Raw genomic sequence first — 16,746 nt, 5'->3', positions numbered from 1 at the left:
GTAAGCTTTATTACATCTAGCTTACATCTAGCTAAGCTTAAAGTTTGGTTGTGAGCATGTACACTATATTGCCAAAAGTATTTGCTCACCCATCCAAATTATTGGAATCAGGTGTTCCAATCACTTCCATGGCCACAGGTGTATAAATTCAAGCACCTAGGCATGCAGACTGTTTTTACAAACATTTGTGAAAGAATGGGTCGCTCTCAGGAGCTCAGTGAATTCCAGCGTGGAACTGTGATAGGATGCCACCTGTGCAACAAATCCAGTCGTGAAATTTCCTCGCTCCTAAATATTCCACAGTCAACTGTCAGCTGTATTATAAGAAAATGGAAGTGTTTGGGAACGACAGCAACTCAGCCACGAAGAGGTAGGCCACGTAAACTGACGGAGCGGGGTCAGCGGATGCTGAAGCGCATAGTGCGAAGAGGTCGCCAACTTTCTGCAGAGTCAATCACTACAGACCTCCAAACTTCATGTGGCCTTCAGATTAGCTCAAGAACAGTGCGCAGAGAGCTTCATGGAATGGGTTTCCATGGTCGAGCAGCTGCATCCAAGCCATACATCACCAAGTGCAATGCAAAGCGTCGGATGCGGTGGTGTAAAGCACGCCGCCACTGGACTCTAGAGCAGTGGAGACGCGTTCTCTGGAGTGACGAATCGCGCTTCTCCATCTGGCAATCTGATGGACGGGTCTGGGTTTGGCGGTTGCCAGGAGAACGGTACTTGTCTGACTGCATTGTGCCAAGTGTAAAGTTTGGTGGAGGGGGGATTATGGTGTGGGGTTGTTTTTCAGGAGCTGGGCTTGGCCCCTTAGTTCCAGTGAAAGGAACTCTGAATGCTTCAGCATACCAAGACATTTTGGACAATTCCATGCTCCCAACTTTGTGGGAACAGTTTGGAGCTGGCCCCTTCCTCTTCCAACATGACTGTGCACCAGTGCACAAAGCAAGGTCCATAAAGACATGGATGACAGAGTCTGGTGTGGATGAACTTGACTGGCCTGCACAGAGTCCTGACCTCAACCCGATAGAACACCTTTGGGATGAATTAGAGCGGAGACTGAGAGCCAGGCCTTCTCGTCCAACATCAGTGTGCGACCTCACAAATGCGCTTCTGGAAGAATGGTCAAAAATTCCCATAAACACACTCCTAAACCTTGTGGACAGCCTTCCCAGAAGAGTTGAAGCTGTTCTAGCTGCAAAGGGTGGACCGACGTCATATTGAACCCTATGGATTAGGAACGGGATGTCACTTAAGCTCATATGTGAGTCAAGGCAGGTGAGCAAATACTTTTGGCAATATAGTGTATGTGTTCTTATTCGTCTAGTTTAAAACTAGTTTCCCTTATAAGAAACATTCCTTTCTTTTATTAATTGAGCTCTCACCTTATTCTGTATTCCAGTTGTTCATATAAAGTCAGGATTTCTTATTTTTAAAGGCTAAATCATCAACTGAAACTAGCTCTGAAATCAGATCTTTGACTTTAAAAATCTGTTTGTTTTTTTCCCTTTAGAGTCTGCAAATAGTATTCAGTGTTAATTAGGTTGTGATTTATAATAATTATCATGTTTGCAAAGAAAAGCAAGTAGCCAATCCTATTGGTTTTTTTTCCTACAGATCAGTTTACGTCAAACAGATCTGATTCAGAGTGTCGTTGCCGAGTTGCATTTCCTCAACTTGACTGATTTCTGACTGCGATTGCATTCTGAGTTACTGATGTTGGAGGCGTTGTCATGCTGATGTGGTGGATGGAGAGTTAGCAGCTATTTCTCCAAGTGAATTTGTTTTGGGACAGAGATAAAATGTTAGAGCGTGACAGCAGGTGGCACAGTTAAATATGGAGTGGATTCAGGAATCAGTTCATTGACTGTAAAGATTTGTTCAACCCTTGGTTGGCATGCACTTATGAAAGTGGTAAAGACATCAAGCAAATATAAAAACTGATGCCATTTTCTTAGTTAGGTGGATTTAAGCTAACACCAAACCCCTTTGCCAAAATATGCTCATCTATCATATGAAAATCTAATTACAATATACCCCTCAGATTCCATATAGTCAGCCTCTATAGCTGCTTTACAGGTGCAGACATGCTGTGGGAGTCGTATGCTTTAGAGTAAATGCATTGTTTGTCACAGCAAGTCTACAGCTTATTCCCATTAGAGGCATTTGTGTTGACAGAATTAAGGATGCCCTCATACAGAATTAATGATTGGTACAAATGACTTGAATTTATTTTAACTACTGAATTTTTTACACTTTCAAGTTGCATCCAGGGATTGTACAAATCAGGAAGTGGGCTGAAAGGCGAGAGGTTGAATAGTTTGTCATTACCAGCTAAATCGATCGTTTCTGTTATCCAGTTCTTTTCTCTCTACCCTTATGGTACACCAACATACTGTAGCAGAACTGTTGTCAGATCTGTTCAAAACTTTGCATCTTTATCTACCAATCAGAGAAAAGTTAAAGACAGCTTGGGCTCATTACTCGTTGTTAAGGATGATTTGAATATGTGATTTCTAACCAGACCTGTAGTTGCATATGATTTCTAGCAAGTTTTTATTGTGTAAAATGATTCAAGGCAAACATGGTGGAGAGCTGTTACTAAACCACTAACTGTAAAAAGAACAATATGATCCTGCTGGTTGTTTTGCCCCTTCACCATTTTGTACTGATGCATTTTCGTTTGGTCTCTACCTGCCTAGTTATAAATTACCCAGGAGATTTTGCAACTTATACATTGATAAAGTATCAGTTAATGTTTCAGGGACATTTTATAACTGCTTTAAAGAAATGTGCAATTTTCAGTCCAAGGACTCTGGTTAAATTGTCCCTCTTCTCTTCACTAAGCTCAACTTTGACACTTTCTCCCGCCTTCCCTGGGATTTTTTTCCTAATGAGCACATAACAGCAAATGGGTCAAGCTCTTTCTCCTGCTGTTATAGTGAAACGCTGAGGAAGAGTGGTAGATCCATATCAGCTGACTTTTCTAAAGGTCAGCGACTTCAGAGTGTGGTGTGGTGTTAACAGATGGTCAGTGTGGGCTACTTATCTGAGGAAATAAGGCAAAAAGCCATAGTGACCCATTGCTATATGTCTGATGCCCATTATTTACTTTTTCATTACAATAAATAAACATCGAAATGTTTTCACTTAAAGGCCTATTAAAGGTATAGAGGAGGATCTTTTATATCCAGGTGGATCATCTAAATAAGTGGTCCTCCTAATTGTCAATTATTCTGGTGATATGTTTACATAAGGCCGTCCTACGTGCTCGTCCCATCAGCTATGCTTTACTGTGAATGGGCACTTTCACCTATATAGATCTGTATATCTGTTGTGAGCTACGGTTTCAGACAGTAATAGAAGCTCACCTTTCTCACCGCGGTTCTTTGAAAATCGCAGAGGATCGTTGTAGAAAAAGTGTCTATGAAGTGTATGAGAAGAAAGGCCTCAGAAGAGGCAGATATATCCCATAATACTTTGCGTGGAAAGCTCTCCTACCAAAGCATTATGGGATTTGCTGTCACAGCAGCCCGCTGTCGCCATAGGCTATCACTACCTCACAGCGGGGACTAATAACAAAGATGGCGCAGGTATGGAGGAGTTACGTGACCATCGGAACAAAAAGCTGTAATCACCTGTTTGAAAGATCAGTCAACTGAGTTCGCTGTAAAGTCCACTATATAGTCTCCGCTCTATATAGTGATTGAGGGATTTAGGGATTAGAGCCGATGTTCAGGCACAGTAAGCTTGTACGAGCTATGAGAACAGCAACTTTTGGAAAAATGGGCAAGTGGAAAAATGGGCTCGTGCACGCTAGATAGACGTTCCCTCTCGGAAGCGGGTACAGGGTTGTGCATGTGCATTTTTTTGTGGAGAGGGCGGGTCTTTTAAAATAAAATCATGAAAATCCTCCATAATAGCTTTAGTGAACCCCCCTACATTGATGGCACTAAATACCAATATGCTACGATTTTTTCCAAATCAACCCATGGAGGCTCATATTTACACTTTACGAGTAATGATAATATTCAGACAAGACTAAACAACTAAATTAAAGTATTAATGAAATGTTATAATTTTAGGATAATTTATCCCCAGATTTTATGAAAACACTGGTAGGTGGATGAGTATCAAGGGATTTTTTTACAGCAACAAACTGAAAGTGAAAAAGAACAACAGGCCAAACATCTCTGTAAAACTCAGGTACAACTTGGTGAAGAGGAAAACTGACCCAGAGACACTATTTAATCCAACAACAATGTTTAGCTGTGGGAGGTTTAGGTACTGCAGTGACGTGCTGTAAATATTCCTCATGAGACCAGTTAAGGGTTTTGGCACTTTTCAGAATTCTCTTTTTCTGTCTTAGCTGAAATAAAAGAAGATTAAGAAACAAGGATGAAGTAAAGAAAAACAGTCAGGCAAACCATGGAGAAAATTGTGAACCAAAGTAGAAAAAAAGTTAAAAGAAGCTGAAAGAAAATCTCCAGAAAGCAATATTCCAATCTTCATCGATCAAGTAAGCATGCAGTGAGAAGAACTAAAGAAATCTGAAAGTCAAAATAAAAGCAAATGAAACTGAAAGAAAAATGAATTAGTTTTGAATGCATTTGAATAAAAACAAGCACTTGAATTTGAAACATTTAAAGCATCCAAAGTTTTTGTTTATGATAAAACATTTAAAGTACAGAATTAAGATTTGATTAGAATTATAGATGTACACAAGCAGGGCAACTTTGTTCAATAAAAAAAGGGTTTTTACAGTAAAAACATTAAATTGAGCATCACTCATTCTCTCTACTTACCCCCCTGCTCGTCCAGCATAACCAAAGTCCTGATTCCAGCATCTTTGCTCTATTTCCCAGTGAAGGCAAGAGGCGGATGGAAGGTAAGGAAGGCAGAGAAAGCAGAGGTCAACAAAGAGAATGAGAACCTGAAAACTATAGACCTGAAAATCACAAGTTTTTATAAATACTTCTGTCTCTTCTATAGAAAAGGCTACAGAATAAACTGCAAGTTACAGTTTCAAAGGATGATGGTGATGACTTTAAAGCTTCAGACCCTTTCAGCCTCCTCAGTAAACTCACATTAAGACCTACACAAGAAAAGTAGATATATAACTTGAATATGTTCTTCAGTAAGTTCAGGAACAACCTCAGCAATCTTCTCTCAGTCTGTCGTTTTATTCCATATTTTCTGAAAACATTTTCATGTAAAAGTTTTTTTTAAACTCCTTCTCATAATCAATAGAAACAATTTAGTAGCATCTTAAGATCAAACCTTTTTGTTATTGATGCTTTGTCGATTTATGTGAGGTGATGAGCTCAAAGTCGTTGTGATTGGAAGCCCTCTTCCCCATCACCCTAATCTTTAACCCCATCTCCGGATTCAGCTAATGACTGCCTGCTTCACTAAAAAATGCTGATATTCCTACCTGTCAGAGGAACGACTCAGCTTGTGTTAAAAAAAATATGTAAATTGAAGTTTTTCAGGCGTCTGAATAAATGTTGGTTGAACAACAGACAATAAGGGAGAGATGGGAGATTATTCTCTTACAGTGTTAAATACTGTAGAACTGTAGGTATCCTCTTGTAAAAACATCTATTACACTACGAAGAGCAGATTATATCCAGTCTACCATAAATAGACTAAGAGAAAAGAAACTCTGAATTATTCCCAGTAGCTCAGATTATTTGTTGCATACCTCACCAAGACCTTCCTTCATGGATTAATCCTTTTAGGAAAGGCAGTTGTTGGAACTAAAAATCTTAATTTTGAAATTATAAAGAAACCAGTTTAAGTTTTTATTATCCAGACTTGTTCCTTAAAACACACATTGGAAAGTGTATGTTAAAGCATAGGAAAAAAAAACCTTACACTTATGTACAAAGTCGGACGTATTCATTAGATAGCTTTGTTGGATTTCCTTGTTTTTTTGTATTGTGTCTTTATTTTCTTGCATCTCCTGGCTAAAGCTATCCTCTTTGAAGAAATATGTGAGCATATGGATGCTGAAGGCATCCATACCTTAAACCTAACAAGTAATTTAAGTTCACTTAAGTCTTTTGCCTTGAGGATAGAAATCAGATCATTAGATTAACAACCTAATTGATAAGCATGCCAGATAATGATTGAAAGGTGCACAAATTAGATGGCCTTAATGGGTTTAGCTTAAAAACTAAAGAATACTCTTAAGAGTTTAACTATAAAACCAATGAGAACAAGGGTAAGGCTACACTTCTTTTAAAGAACAAACATTATACCACAGCAGTAATATTTCCCCTGCAGACTGAAAAACATCCAGTTATTAGCTAAATTCTAAGCATGATCTATGAGATGATCCATACCTCTTGGCAAAGGTTTACTCTTTTGATTCATCTACTGGTTTTCTTTTTTTATTCAGACTTTATTCTGAAGCATCTATGATTGTCTGAAATGTCAAAGAGCTGAGCTCAATCAACTGAAAAAAATACTTCTAACAGATAGGCTTATCTGCTACAAAAACTTATGGTGTAGAAAACATTAAGGTCCATTCACATCTTATACTTTAATCGCTCTCTCTTCTCTGCAGCTTAGAAATGTGGCAATCATCTGTGATCCAATAAATCAACAGAGGTGTTTCCACATATCTAATCATTAGAGAAGCAATTCAAGTTGATCACTTTTTGCTATTGGTTAGAGGTAACTTCTACATTTTTGCACAATTCTTGCTCAGCTGTGATCAAGGAGTAGGAAATATACACTATGCTTTCGTTCTTTCTTTCGCTAGCTTTGGTTATGACCAAAAGTGTAACTTTGGGTCTATCACTCATTGGGAGGGTTAAGGTCTGCACGTTTGTCACATTCAGGTTAAGTGAGGCATGCAGTGATTAAATGGGTAAGCAATAGAAAATGAAATGCATCTTTTCAACAGACATGCACCCCCAAATGTCTTCTTTTATTAGATTTTGGGTTATTTACAGAACAACCAACAGAAAAAAAAATGTCTTCCTTCTTTTTGGCTTTTCATGATTTCAATGTAAAGCCATCTCATGTGGCCTTGTGTCAAAAGTACGGCAAAACATTGATGGTTGGTAAACAGGTAGGGTTGCACCATGTTTTGCCATAGGCATGTAATAATTTAAAACCACTGGGAGATTATAGTAACTGAACTTGGTGCAAATTAAGCTTCTTGTTATAACTGTTAAATAAGATGCATTCCTATCAATCACCATCTGCTATGGCTGTAAATGTGTAAATGCTCAATGAAGTCACTGGGCACAGACTCAGGTTTTCAGAATACTTGTGCCAGAATAATAATAATAATAATAAAAAAACACACATAACTGTTAGCATAGCATCTTTTTACGTAATACAATAAAGTGAATGATTAGTTTGCAAATCTCTACCCTTATTTTCAACAACATCTTTGAGGCCTGAATTTCTTATTTCTTATTTATGTTTTGAATAGATTTGTAAACCAAAAAGGAGAAGTTAACTTGTAAGCTGCTGAGAGAAACTTCTTAAGCTGACTGTAGAACATCTGACAGCTGAAGCCAAGAAGTTGGCCATAGGGGTTTATTTCATGGATTAAAAAGGTTTATGGGTTTGGAAACGATCTATTATTTTAGAAAATAAGAAATACATGTGCAGCACATGTTCATTAGCTAACATTAGAAAATGGACCATTCTCTTAATGGCAGACACTGTGCTGTTCCAAATACTGCGAGGGACTCATACATATTATGTAAGAGTAATATTACAAAATTCTGACACAAAGTTGTGTCAACCAGTATAAAGAAGGACTTAATAGATGTCTGACTGATTTATTTCTTGCTCCACAGGCATCAATAGAAATAACTGACCTGAAATAAACAGACAAAAATCTGCCCCACATCTTTTATAAGATATCACATGTTTAAATAATAAAACAACAACAAAACAAAATAATGACCCCAGCCTCCAGAAGAAATCTCAGGTCATGGAAGTCCTAAACTTGAAAAGTAATCTAGAAATAAGTTAAAATATCCTAAATTAAGTGTATTTACCCTTAATTTTAGTAGGCAAATTAGATAGTTTGCCAACTGAATGAGTATTTTTACTCTTAAAATAAGATAAATAGATAATATGCACTTAAAATAAGACAAAACAATTGTGTTTTCTTATTTTAAGTGGAAGTTGTCTTGTTCCACTGATAAAATGTCTTATTTACCTCCTCAATCCAAGAACAAATGCAATTATTTTAATAATAAATGAATTATCTAGATTTCGATTTTTTCTAGTGTAAACTTGGTGTCAGTGATCCACCACAATCATTTCTTTCACATTTCTTAACTCTTCTTTAAAGTCTTAAAGCTTTAAGTAGATATATATTTTTAGTCATGGAAGGAAACATGAAGAAAACATTTTTTCTCTTTTAACAACGCAAATAAGATAATCAGGATATAATGGCAATAAAAACAGCTTCAGGCGGTGCTAGATTTAATTATTCTTCATCTAATTTCATTATTTAGTGAAGGCTGTCTTTGAGAGTGGTGTTTTTTTTGGATGTCAAGTGTAATTAACTCCAATACTTTGTCTCTTGCTCCTCCAAGCCTGCAGCACAGTTTGTTATTGTGTTTTAATGATATATCTCCATTTATGATCTTTCTAACCTTGAGAGCTGCACTGAGTAACTCTTCCACCTCTACCCCAGCTGCCTACAGCCTTTACGCCCTTTTTCTCAGTTTGCTTGTTGCAGTATTCCCTTCAGTGGATAATGGTATCATCTTCCTACCAGTACTAGTGCTTTCAATAGCTCTCTCTTGAATCTGTGTGTGTGTGTGTGTGTTCATCTTATCTCCCTCTGACGTCTGCTCATTTCCTGTAATGTGTTATTCACGCCATCATTCAGTTGAGTCACGGTTGACTCAGAGACGGCAGTCAAAGATACACACACCTCAGCATAATAAAAGGAAAAAAATACTGAATTTGTTTCATTAATTAGTGAGATGATCATTATCTTCTTGACATTTAAACATTGATCTACCTTTTTGTTTTTACGTTGATAGGAAACAAACTTTAATCCAGGCTTTTATTTAGAAATTTGTACCACTCTCCTTTGCTGTTATTCTCAGACATGTTGGGAATTGAAGCAAATTATCCATAAAGGTGCATTTATTTCTTATTTTCACAGCTAAGATATTCACATACTTTGTATTTTCCCAATAAAACCACAAACCTCAGTATCTGTGGTTCTGATTTGCGACAGCCCTGATCAAGGTGACTCCTCCAGCCTCCCATGTCGCCATCACCGCTATCTATCAAAGTATGTCTCTTATAATCATTTCACTTTGCAGAACAGCTCAGTCTGGATGAAAACCTTCGATTGACAACAATAATTCGGTCTTTCTTCTCAAATTTACACCTGGACTTTGACTAGGCCATTTTGAGACATGGATACACTTTGTTAACCTTCCACTGCAAGCTGGATTGCTGCAAGATCTGAGTTTTCAGTCTCACAACAAGTCCATCTTGAAAGACTCCCACTAATACGTCCATCTCTGAACCTCTAGTGAGTTGGACCAATGACATGCCAGCAGTGTTTTTTGGGGTGGGACATACAGTCTAGGAATGAGGACATTTAGAAGGGCCTTGTCGGGGCGTTACAAATACGACTACGCTGGAGGACTCACCTGTTGATAACGCAATTGACTCAGTATTAGCTAAAATAGCGAAGCAAAGAGAAGCACTTTATGCATTTGTAGATAGGAAAGATGTGTGTGCTTTTCTTCCGACAGGATTTGGAAAAAGTTTGATACATCAGCTTGCGAAACGTCAAGATTTGCTGCTACGATTGGCTGAAAGCGTATTATGGAAGGTGGGTACTAGCTGGCACATCACCCAGTCAGCCTGAAGTATTGTACTATACGTCCCTCTTTGTCACGGAGCCGTCACAGATTGGCATCAAACTCCACTCAGTTCTACACATTTCAATCTAGCTTACTGCCAAGTTAACACTTTGTAGCTCTGATTGGATGTTTCCTCTTGTTTCACTGGTTGAAGGTAAACCTCCATATTCCTCTTCAGGAATTTTAAGTATGATCTGCTCCAATATTCCTTCCATCAACACCAAGAAGAACCTCTTTGCTTTAAAAAAAAAAGTTTCCCTACAGAGTACGCATTTGTCACTATATTCCTCCTTGGGTGTGCAGAAAAGCACAGAGTTGTGGAGTACAGTAAAAATGGTTGTGGGATAGTATTGGTTAATAAAAGAGCCCTCTTTAAAGTTTCCCTCCCTTTCTCTCTTAACTTTTTTTCTCTAATGATCTCTAACAAACCTCAAAGAATCGAGATTAGTTCAGACACGTTTATATTCAGGAATCTCAGAATAATGTGGTTAAACATAAACTACAACCTTACTTTAATTTCTATTTTTGATCTGTTATATACAATCCTGTTGTATATATATATATATATATATATATATTAAAGCTTGTGACAACAAGACAAGACAAAAAAGGGGTTTCTGATTATAAATATTCAAATAAGGAGATCCTCAGGAACAAGAGGCATGAATCAAAGTTAGTCATTTTTATCACGTTTCCTCTGAAAAAATAGATTTGGCTGCATAGGACTATCAACGTTTTACACTAAACCAGAATGCATTTTATTGTATTTTACCCCATTTTATTATTATTCACATTCTGTCATCATTCTTCATGGATGGGGGATAGTTATTCAAAGTGGGGGTTTTCTTACCTCCTCCACCAGCTGCAGCATACGGCGAGTGCTCTCCAGTGACTGTAAGGAAATGAAAGATCAGATTATTATCCATCTCAAGTCACTTAGCTGCTTAAAACTACATACAATCAATGCATCGGCAACACGTAATATACAGTAGAATCGGGTTAAGCAATGCAATATGAGCCATTATTAAAAACGCAGTTTTTATTTTTTCCCTCACTTTTGATGTGAAGTGGGGGGTCAGGATCTAAAAGCCTCTTAATGTTAAAGACAGGAAAAGTGTTACTGTGTTGCCGCCATTTTGTGCATGCTCTGTGCCGATGCACGTGTGTGTGTTTAATATTCTGCTCAGCTGTGCCACAGTGAGTCATATGTGGAGCTGGAGGGCTCTGGGCCGATCTGCTCTGGGTCCTGATAGAGACTCTCTTTCTCTGTCTGACACAGAGAACAGACAGGAGCTCCCATACATCAATATTCTCTAACTATCGAGCACTTAGATGTCTGCAGAATTTTTTTGAGACTGCACCACAGATAAAAAAATACTTTTATCCTTATGTAACGCATAAAAAAAGAAACTAATATATTATATGGACTTGTGTTATATGTAGCCTTTATTTGAACCCAGAATTTAAACTCTTTGAAAATTATAATATCATATAAGATAAATAAGGAAAGAATCATTCCGACAGATATGTCAGAGTGATTAAAAGTATTTTCATTTATCTTCAATCTATACTTGGTTGACCACCTTTTGCATGAATTACTGCATCAGTGCAGCCAAGCATGAAAGCAATAAGCCGGTGGTTCTGCTCAGATAGTAACCTTCAGCTCCTCTGCATTGTTGGCTCTGGTGTCTCTTATGGCCAGCGCTCTAAAATGTCCTGGTAGGTGGCTGCATTGATTTTGGACTTTCTAAATCCCACTGGTCCAATGCCAGCAGATGAGGCAGCTCCCCAAACCATCACTGGGTTTAAAAAACTTTTAGTGGAATGGATTATGTGGTTCTCCATCCTTCCTGCAGACATGACCCTTTACAAATTTTAATCTCATCCCAAAAGTGGATAATAATACATTGGCAAAAGTCCAATTCTTCTTCTCCATTGCTCAGATAAAATACGTTTGACATTTTTGGGAGTTTTATAATAGTTTGATATGAGGAATATGTCATTTCTAACAGGATTGATCTGTGCAAAGTAGCTCCTGAAGCATTGATTCCCATCTTACTCCTCTTTCTGTAAATCTGTTTCAAAGCAGGCGTTATCCAATTAAGTTCATTTTTGAAAACACATTTTTTTCTTACCACTCAACTTTCCATCATATACTTGAAAACAACACTGACAAGCAGGAATCTTTTGTAACATCCTTCCCGTCTGTTGGATGGCTGGCTAGTCAGCAGCCTTTTATATGTCATAAAATAGAATACATGGAATGCAAAGGTATTTTGTTTTTACTACTTTTGTCTAAACTATTAACATTATAAATAAATTAAAATCTGTAATATTTACTTCCACTTTGATAATTCTATATTAATTTATCTGTTTGAATTAAGTGGCAAAAGTAATATTCAAATTTTTTATGATGCACTATTTTTATGCATAAATATAAGCCATCACTGCTCTGCTTATTCAGGCTCTCAAATCCCATCTTTATGGATTTGTACTCATGGTAGCACAGTTTGAACAGCTGTAACTGGGCGAGTGTGTTCTTCTCACCTCATCAGCCAGCTGGTCGGCGCGTTGCTGCATATCTGACAACTCATTGCGCATGTCCGCGTCATCTGCCATGGCTGCTGGATGTGGGGGTGGAGAGGGTCTCCAAAAGGGAAGAGAAGATCCTAGTGGGAATCAGGGGTGGGCTGGAAGAGAGAAACATTTCAAGTTTTTAGCTGAATGCTGTGGCCTTTGTGACCTTTCTCTAAGACAAAAAAGTTGCAAACTGAAAGATAAAAGGAACTGGAATATCCCCAAGTACCTGTGTAATGTGCAGCTTAACCTGAGAAAGGATTAATGAGTAAATAAAACAGGATCAGGCGGCTGATTATAAGGTAGGATTAAGTAGGATTTTTATAGGATTAGGTTAAAAAGAGACAGAGGTGTTTACAAGTCATCACTCTTTAAGCACAGGTCAGAATCACGACATCTATTGTCCCTTTGACCCTGCAACACTGTTGTCTATCATCGCTACCGCAAAATATATTTCAACGCATTGCAAACAGCAATGCATTGCATACAGCAACGCGTTGCATGCATGTAATGTTTATTCTATTATTAACAGAAATATGCACAAACAAGCACAGCAGCACGGGCTGCAAACTAATGCATATACCTGAATGAATCTAACAGGAAGTGCTTTTAATTTAAAGAATCTTGCTTCATTAATCTCTATATTAAACCAACACTGAGTAACTTTTCAACCTTCATAAAATATTTTCATAACTTTTGTGATTATAAATCAACTAGTTGACACCCCTTTCATTACCTGAGGGGCCTGCATCGCTTTCAGCAGCACTGACACTTGAAGAGAGTGGCAGTAACAAAACAACTGCCACACAAAACTCCTACAAATACGTCACTTCCCCTTTTCCTCCGTCCTTATAAAGAGAGGAGTCTATGTGACTACAGCTGAATCCTAAAGCGCCCCCTAAGCACTAACCCTTAACTAACCTCCCAATGAAGTCACATTCGCAGCTGTGGAAGAGGGTGGGGTATAATCGAGATTGGGATAGCCTCTTCCCTATAATGTAAAAGGAACCAGTCGTTGCTATGCCCCCTTTTTGAAAACAAATGTATACAGTCAAATAAATCTGTTTCAAGGAGGACCTTCCCTGTTGGGATCAATGACATCCCTTTTCTTTTTCCTACCTTGTGATCAGTGTGACGAAGATGCGGTAAACCAGCAGAACTTACTTTTAAATGCAAGTTTCCTCTGCCACTTGGTTGCCTTTACACTCACTGCCAAAGTGTCGTCCATATGACAGTAGTAGTAGTAGTAGCGGGTAGGGCAAATGGACTAAACAGTCCTTAAATAGCGAGACAGCATCAGTGCAGACTCGCTATTTAAGGACTGGTTAGTCCATTCGCCCTACCCACTACTACTACTACTACTTTTATATGGACGACACTTCGCGAGACTCCGCAAATGAAGGGTTAGTGCATAGGAGAAGTGGTTAGGGGCCGGTTTGGGATTCAGCCTGAATTTCCCGGAGAGACTGTGGCTGTGTCCGAACATCCACCCTAACCCCTCCATCACTATATAGAATGGGGACTATATATTGGACTCAGTTAACTGACAGTTCAGACAGATGATCACTACTTTTACCATGCGATTCCAGCTCTTTGCGCCATCTTTGTTCTTTCTCGTCCCAAAAACAACCCCATGATGCTTTGCGAGGAAAGTTATTGCAAAGCATTCTGGGGTGTATCTGCTTGTCTAGTCACCATGGATGCACACTTCTTTTCAAAGTGCATTATGGGAAATTTTGAGTCCGCTACTCTTTTATCCACTAGACATTCGGACACAGCCACATTTGTGCAAGTGAGAAATGCTGTCTTCAGGCTAAACAATACAGCTTTTGTCCACAAGTGGGGAGCCAAAATTGACCAAAACTGAAGGTTCATTAGAATTGCTTTAATATAGCAAAATGCGTAATATCCTTCTGTGCGATTGATCTCAACAACAGATATTTTTCCTTTTTTAATTGTGTTGCTGAAAGAAATAACTTTTTCTATTGTAATCTAACAAACTGAGATAGCTGTTATAAATGTTAATGTAGTGAAAAAAGCTGTAATGACTTCAGCACAGGTTAGATCTTGTGTTTCTCAGCACCTCTTTTTAGGGCCGTAAATGAAATCATGCTGCTCTAATCAGCAGACCTCACTCTGCCAACGTCCTCAGAACAAAATGGATGTTCTGGAAGTGTGAGTAGCAGCACGCCTGTTTGCCTGTGCACACAATGACAGCGGAGGGATCAGGTTTGTGTATTCAGAGCACCAATCACCAGGTCTGTGTTTATGATTTTAATAACCGGCAGCGTGATTCTTCCTTTTTTCCATTTCCTGTTCCTCCTTGTCATCCTGTTCACATCAGGTGAAGAGGTCAAGCCGCTCACCGTTACCGGCCATAAATGTCAGAGTGAGGGTAACGGCTGATGACAGGGTTACAAAAAAGTCAGGAGCAAAAGGACCCATGGGTCTGTGGCCACTCAGGCGTAGCTGTAAATCAGAAATGGAGAGTGATGCTGGTGGATGCTGTGTCCTACTGGGCAGTGAATGGAAACAATGAATTTTTGGTAATGAATATGGCAGATTTTTATTATAAAAAAACATTTGCGTAAATGTAAGGTGTTAACAGTGTAATCTGTTAATATACTGATGGGATTGTTGTATATTTTCTGTTGCTGCTATACAAAAACTGAACTGAAATTATGTAAAATTTTCTTAAAATAAGAATATTTTCCCTTAATTTGAGCAGGTTACTCTGCCAATATCTGCCAATGGAATGAGTATTTATGGCCTTAAAATGTAATAAATATACTAATATTCATTAAATCAGTTGAGTATAACATATATTTCAAGACAACTTGAATTATTATTATGTAGTGGTCCATAACTATTAAAAAGCCCTGGGCCTTTAATAATAATAATAATAAAAAAGGTTATACCATAGCAGTTAGTGGCTCCAATCATTTAATTGTCCACAGGTTTGGTTTCTATCCTACTGGAGTTCGATGAAATCCAGCAGGCATCATAAAACGAGACCAGATACTACCTGAGAGAAAGGTCCAGTCAGCTTTCAGTTGGCGTTACAGCTCATTAACATTAAAATAATCACTGTGGATTAAAAATAGGACTGAACATTGTATCTGTTTGGATGTAGATCAGTAAATCCTTTGAGCAGTATGATTTATGTTAATATTGATTCCTTGTGTTTTGTCATGCTAAAAGAGAAAAAATATATAGATATGGTGCATGCATTGCTGTTCAGAGTCATTGCAAAGACGGAAGGAGCTAAATGCAAAGTGATACGTTAGGAAAACCAGTTATAGGCTCCAACAGACTTGGGACTGAGAGCTTCTCATTCTGGGTTAATATCAGCCCAAATTGTACAGGAGCTACAATGGAATGATTTACATGTATTTGTGAGAATGGTCTAGTCAAAACTGAGGCTCAAGATAAAGAGTGGTAGCAAATGTTTACAATGCTCTCCATCCAAAACGTTGCAAAGAGTAAAAAGGAAATATATGGTTATTTTTCCAGACATAACCAGACAAGCTTGCAGGATAACGTGAATCACCAAAGTTTATAAAACACAATTGAATACCTTTTTGCTCATTTTTGAATATTTCTGAAGTGTTGATCATCTAAGATCACATTAAAATTTACTGAGGTCTGTTTTTTGCTAGCATTAAGACAAAATGTGAACAGGTTTAAATTAATGTATATAGCAAAATGAATGTTCCTTCTCAGTGAGCCATTGATGGCTGGGCTTTCTGTGAGGGCATTAACTCTATAAAGGAATTAAAACATTTGGTTGGGCTGTCCAGAATGTAAATCAGAGGGCGGCTCTCAGGAGGAATTTCTCTCCTCTGAGTGGAGACGTTTCATGGATGACGGAGCAGCCTTCTGGTTAAAGGCGTACAGGTCAACAGTTTGATCCGTAGATTGATGTCTCTGTGAAGCCATTTCACTCTGCCAGATAGTCCAGCGTTACTCGACCAATAGTATATATTTTTATGATACATTGGTTCGGATTTAGCAACTATTGATCTCACCAAGACAATATTTATCAGGTGGAAACATGGTGGACGTGTAGTTTGTTCTTTACTTCTCTCTCTCTCTCAGCCTCTTCAGTGTGGAGGGAAGCCAAGATGCAAAATGAGCAGCTTTTGATTGGGATCTAAAGCAAAAGGTCACTGCAGCCTGTTAAAACTTAATTGCCTGTATTTGAGTTATGTAACGACAGGGGCGGGCGATGACGCTGCTTCTTTCTTCAGTGCCTCTGAAATCTGGCTACATTCAGGCATCCAGGCCCTCTACGGTT

At 38.3% G+C, this 16,746-nt stretch overlaps 1 protein-coding gene across 2 annotated transcripts in view; it reads right to left on the bottom strand.

The window, feature by feature from the left end:
* Positions 1 to 16,746, bottom strand: part of snap25a (synaptosome associated protein 25a) — a 55,476-nt gene that overhangs the window by 16,484 nt on the left and 22,246 nt on the right. For both annotated transcript variants that reach the window (XM_038308550.1, XM_038308549.1), the window contains exons 2-4: positions 12,420 to 12,562; positions 10,723 to 10,764; positions 4,809 to 4,857 (exon numbers count right to left, since the gene is read on the bottom strand). In XM_038308550.1, coding sequence (XP_038164478.1) covers positions 4,809 to 4,857; positions 10,723 to 10,764; positions 12,420 to 12,491 — 163 coding nt within the window. In that variant the 5' untranslated portion in view covers positions 12,492 to 12,562. The remainder of the gene's footprint in view (positions 1 to 4,808; positions 4,858 to 10,722; positions 10,765 to 12,419; positions 12,563 to 16,746) is intronic.

Source organism: Cyprinodon tularosa, unplaced genomic scaffold (genome assembly GCF_016077235.1).
Source record: "Cyprinodon tularosa strain WSP-4 unplaced genomic scaffold, ASM1607723v1 ctg64, whole genome shotgun sequence".
In the NCBI taxonomy this organism is placed as follows: Eukaryota; Metazoa; Chordata; class Actinopteri; order Cyprinodontiformes; family Cyprinodontidae; genus Cyprinodon; species Cyprinodon tularosa.
Note: the sequence above shows the minus strand (reverse complement) of the source record. Positions and strands in the feature narration are given on the sequence as shown.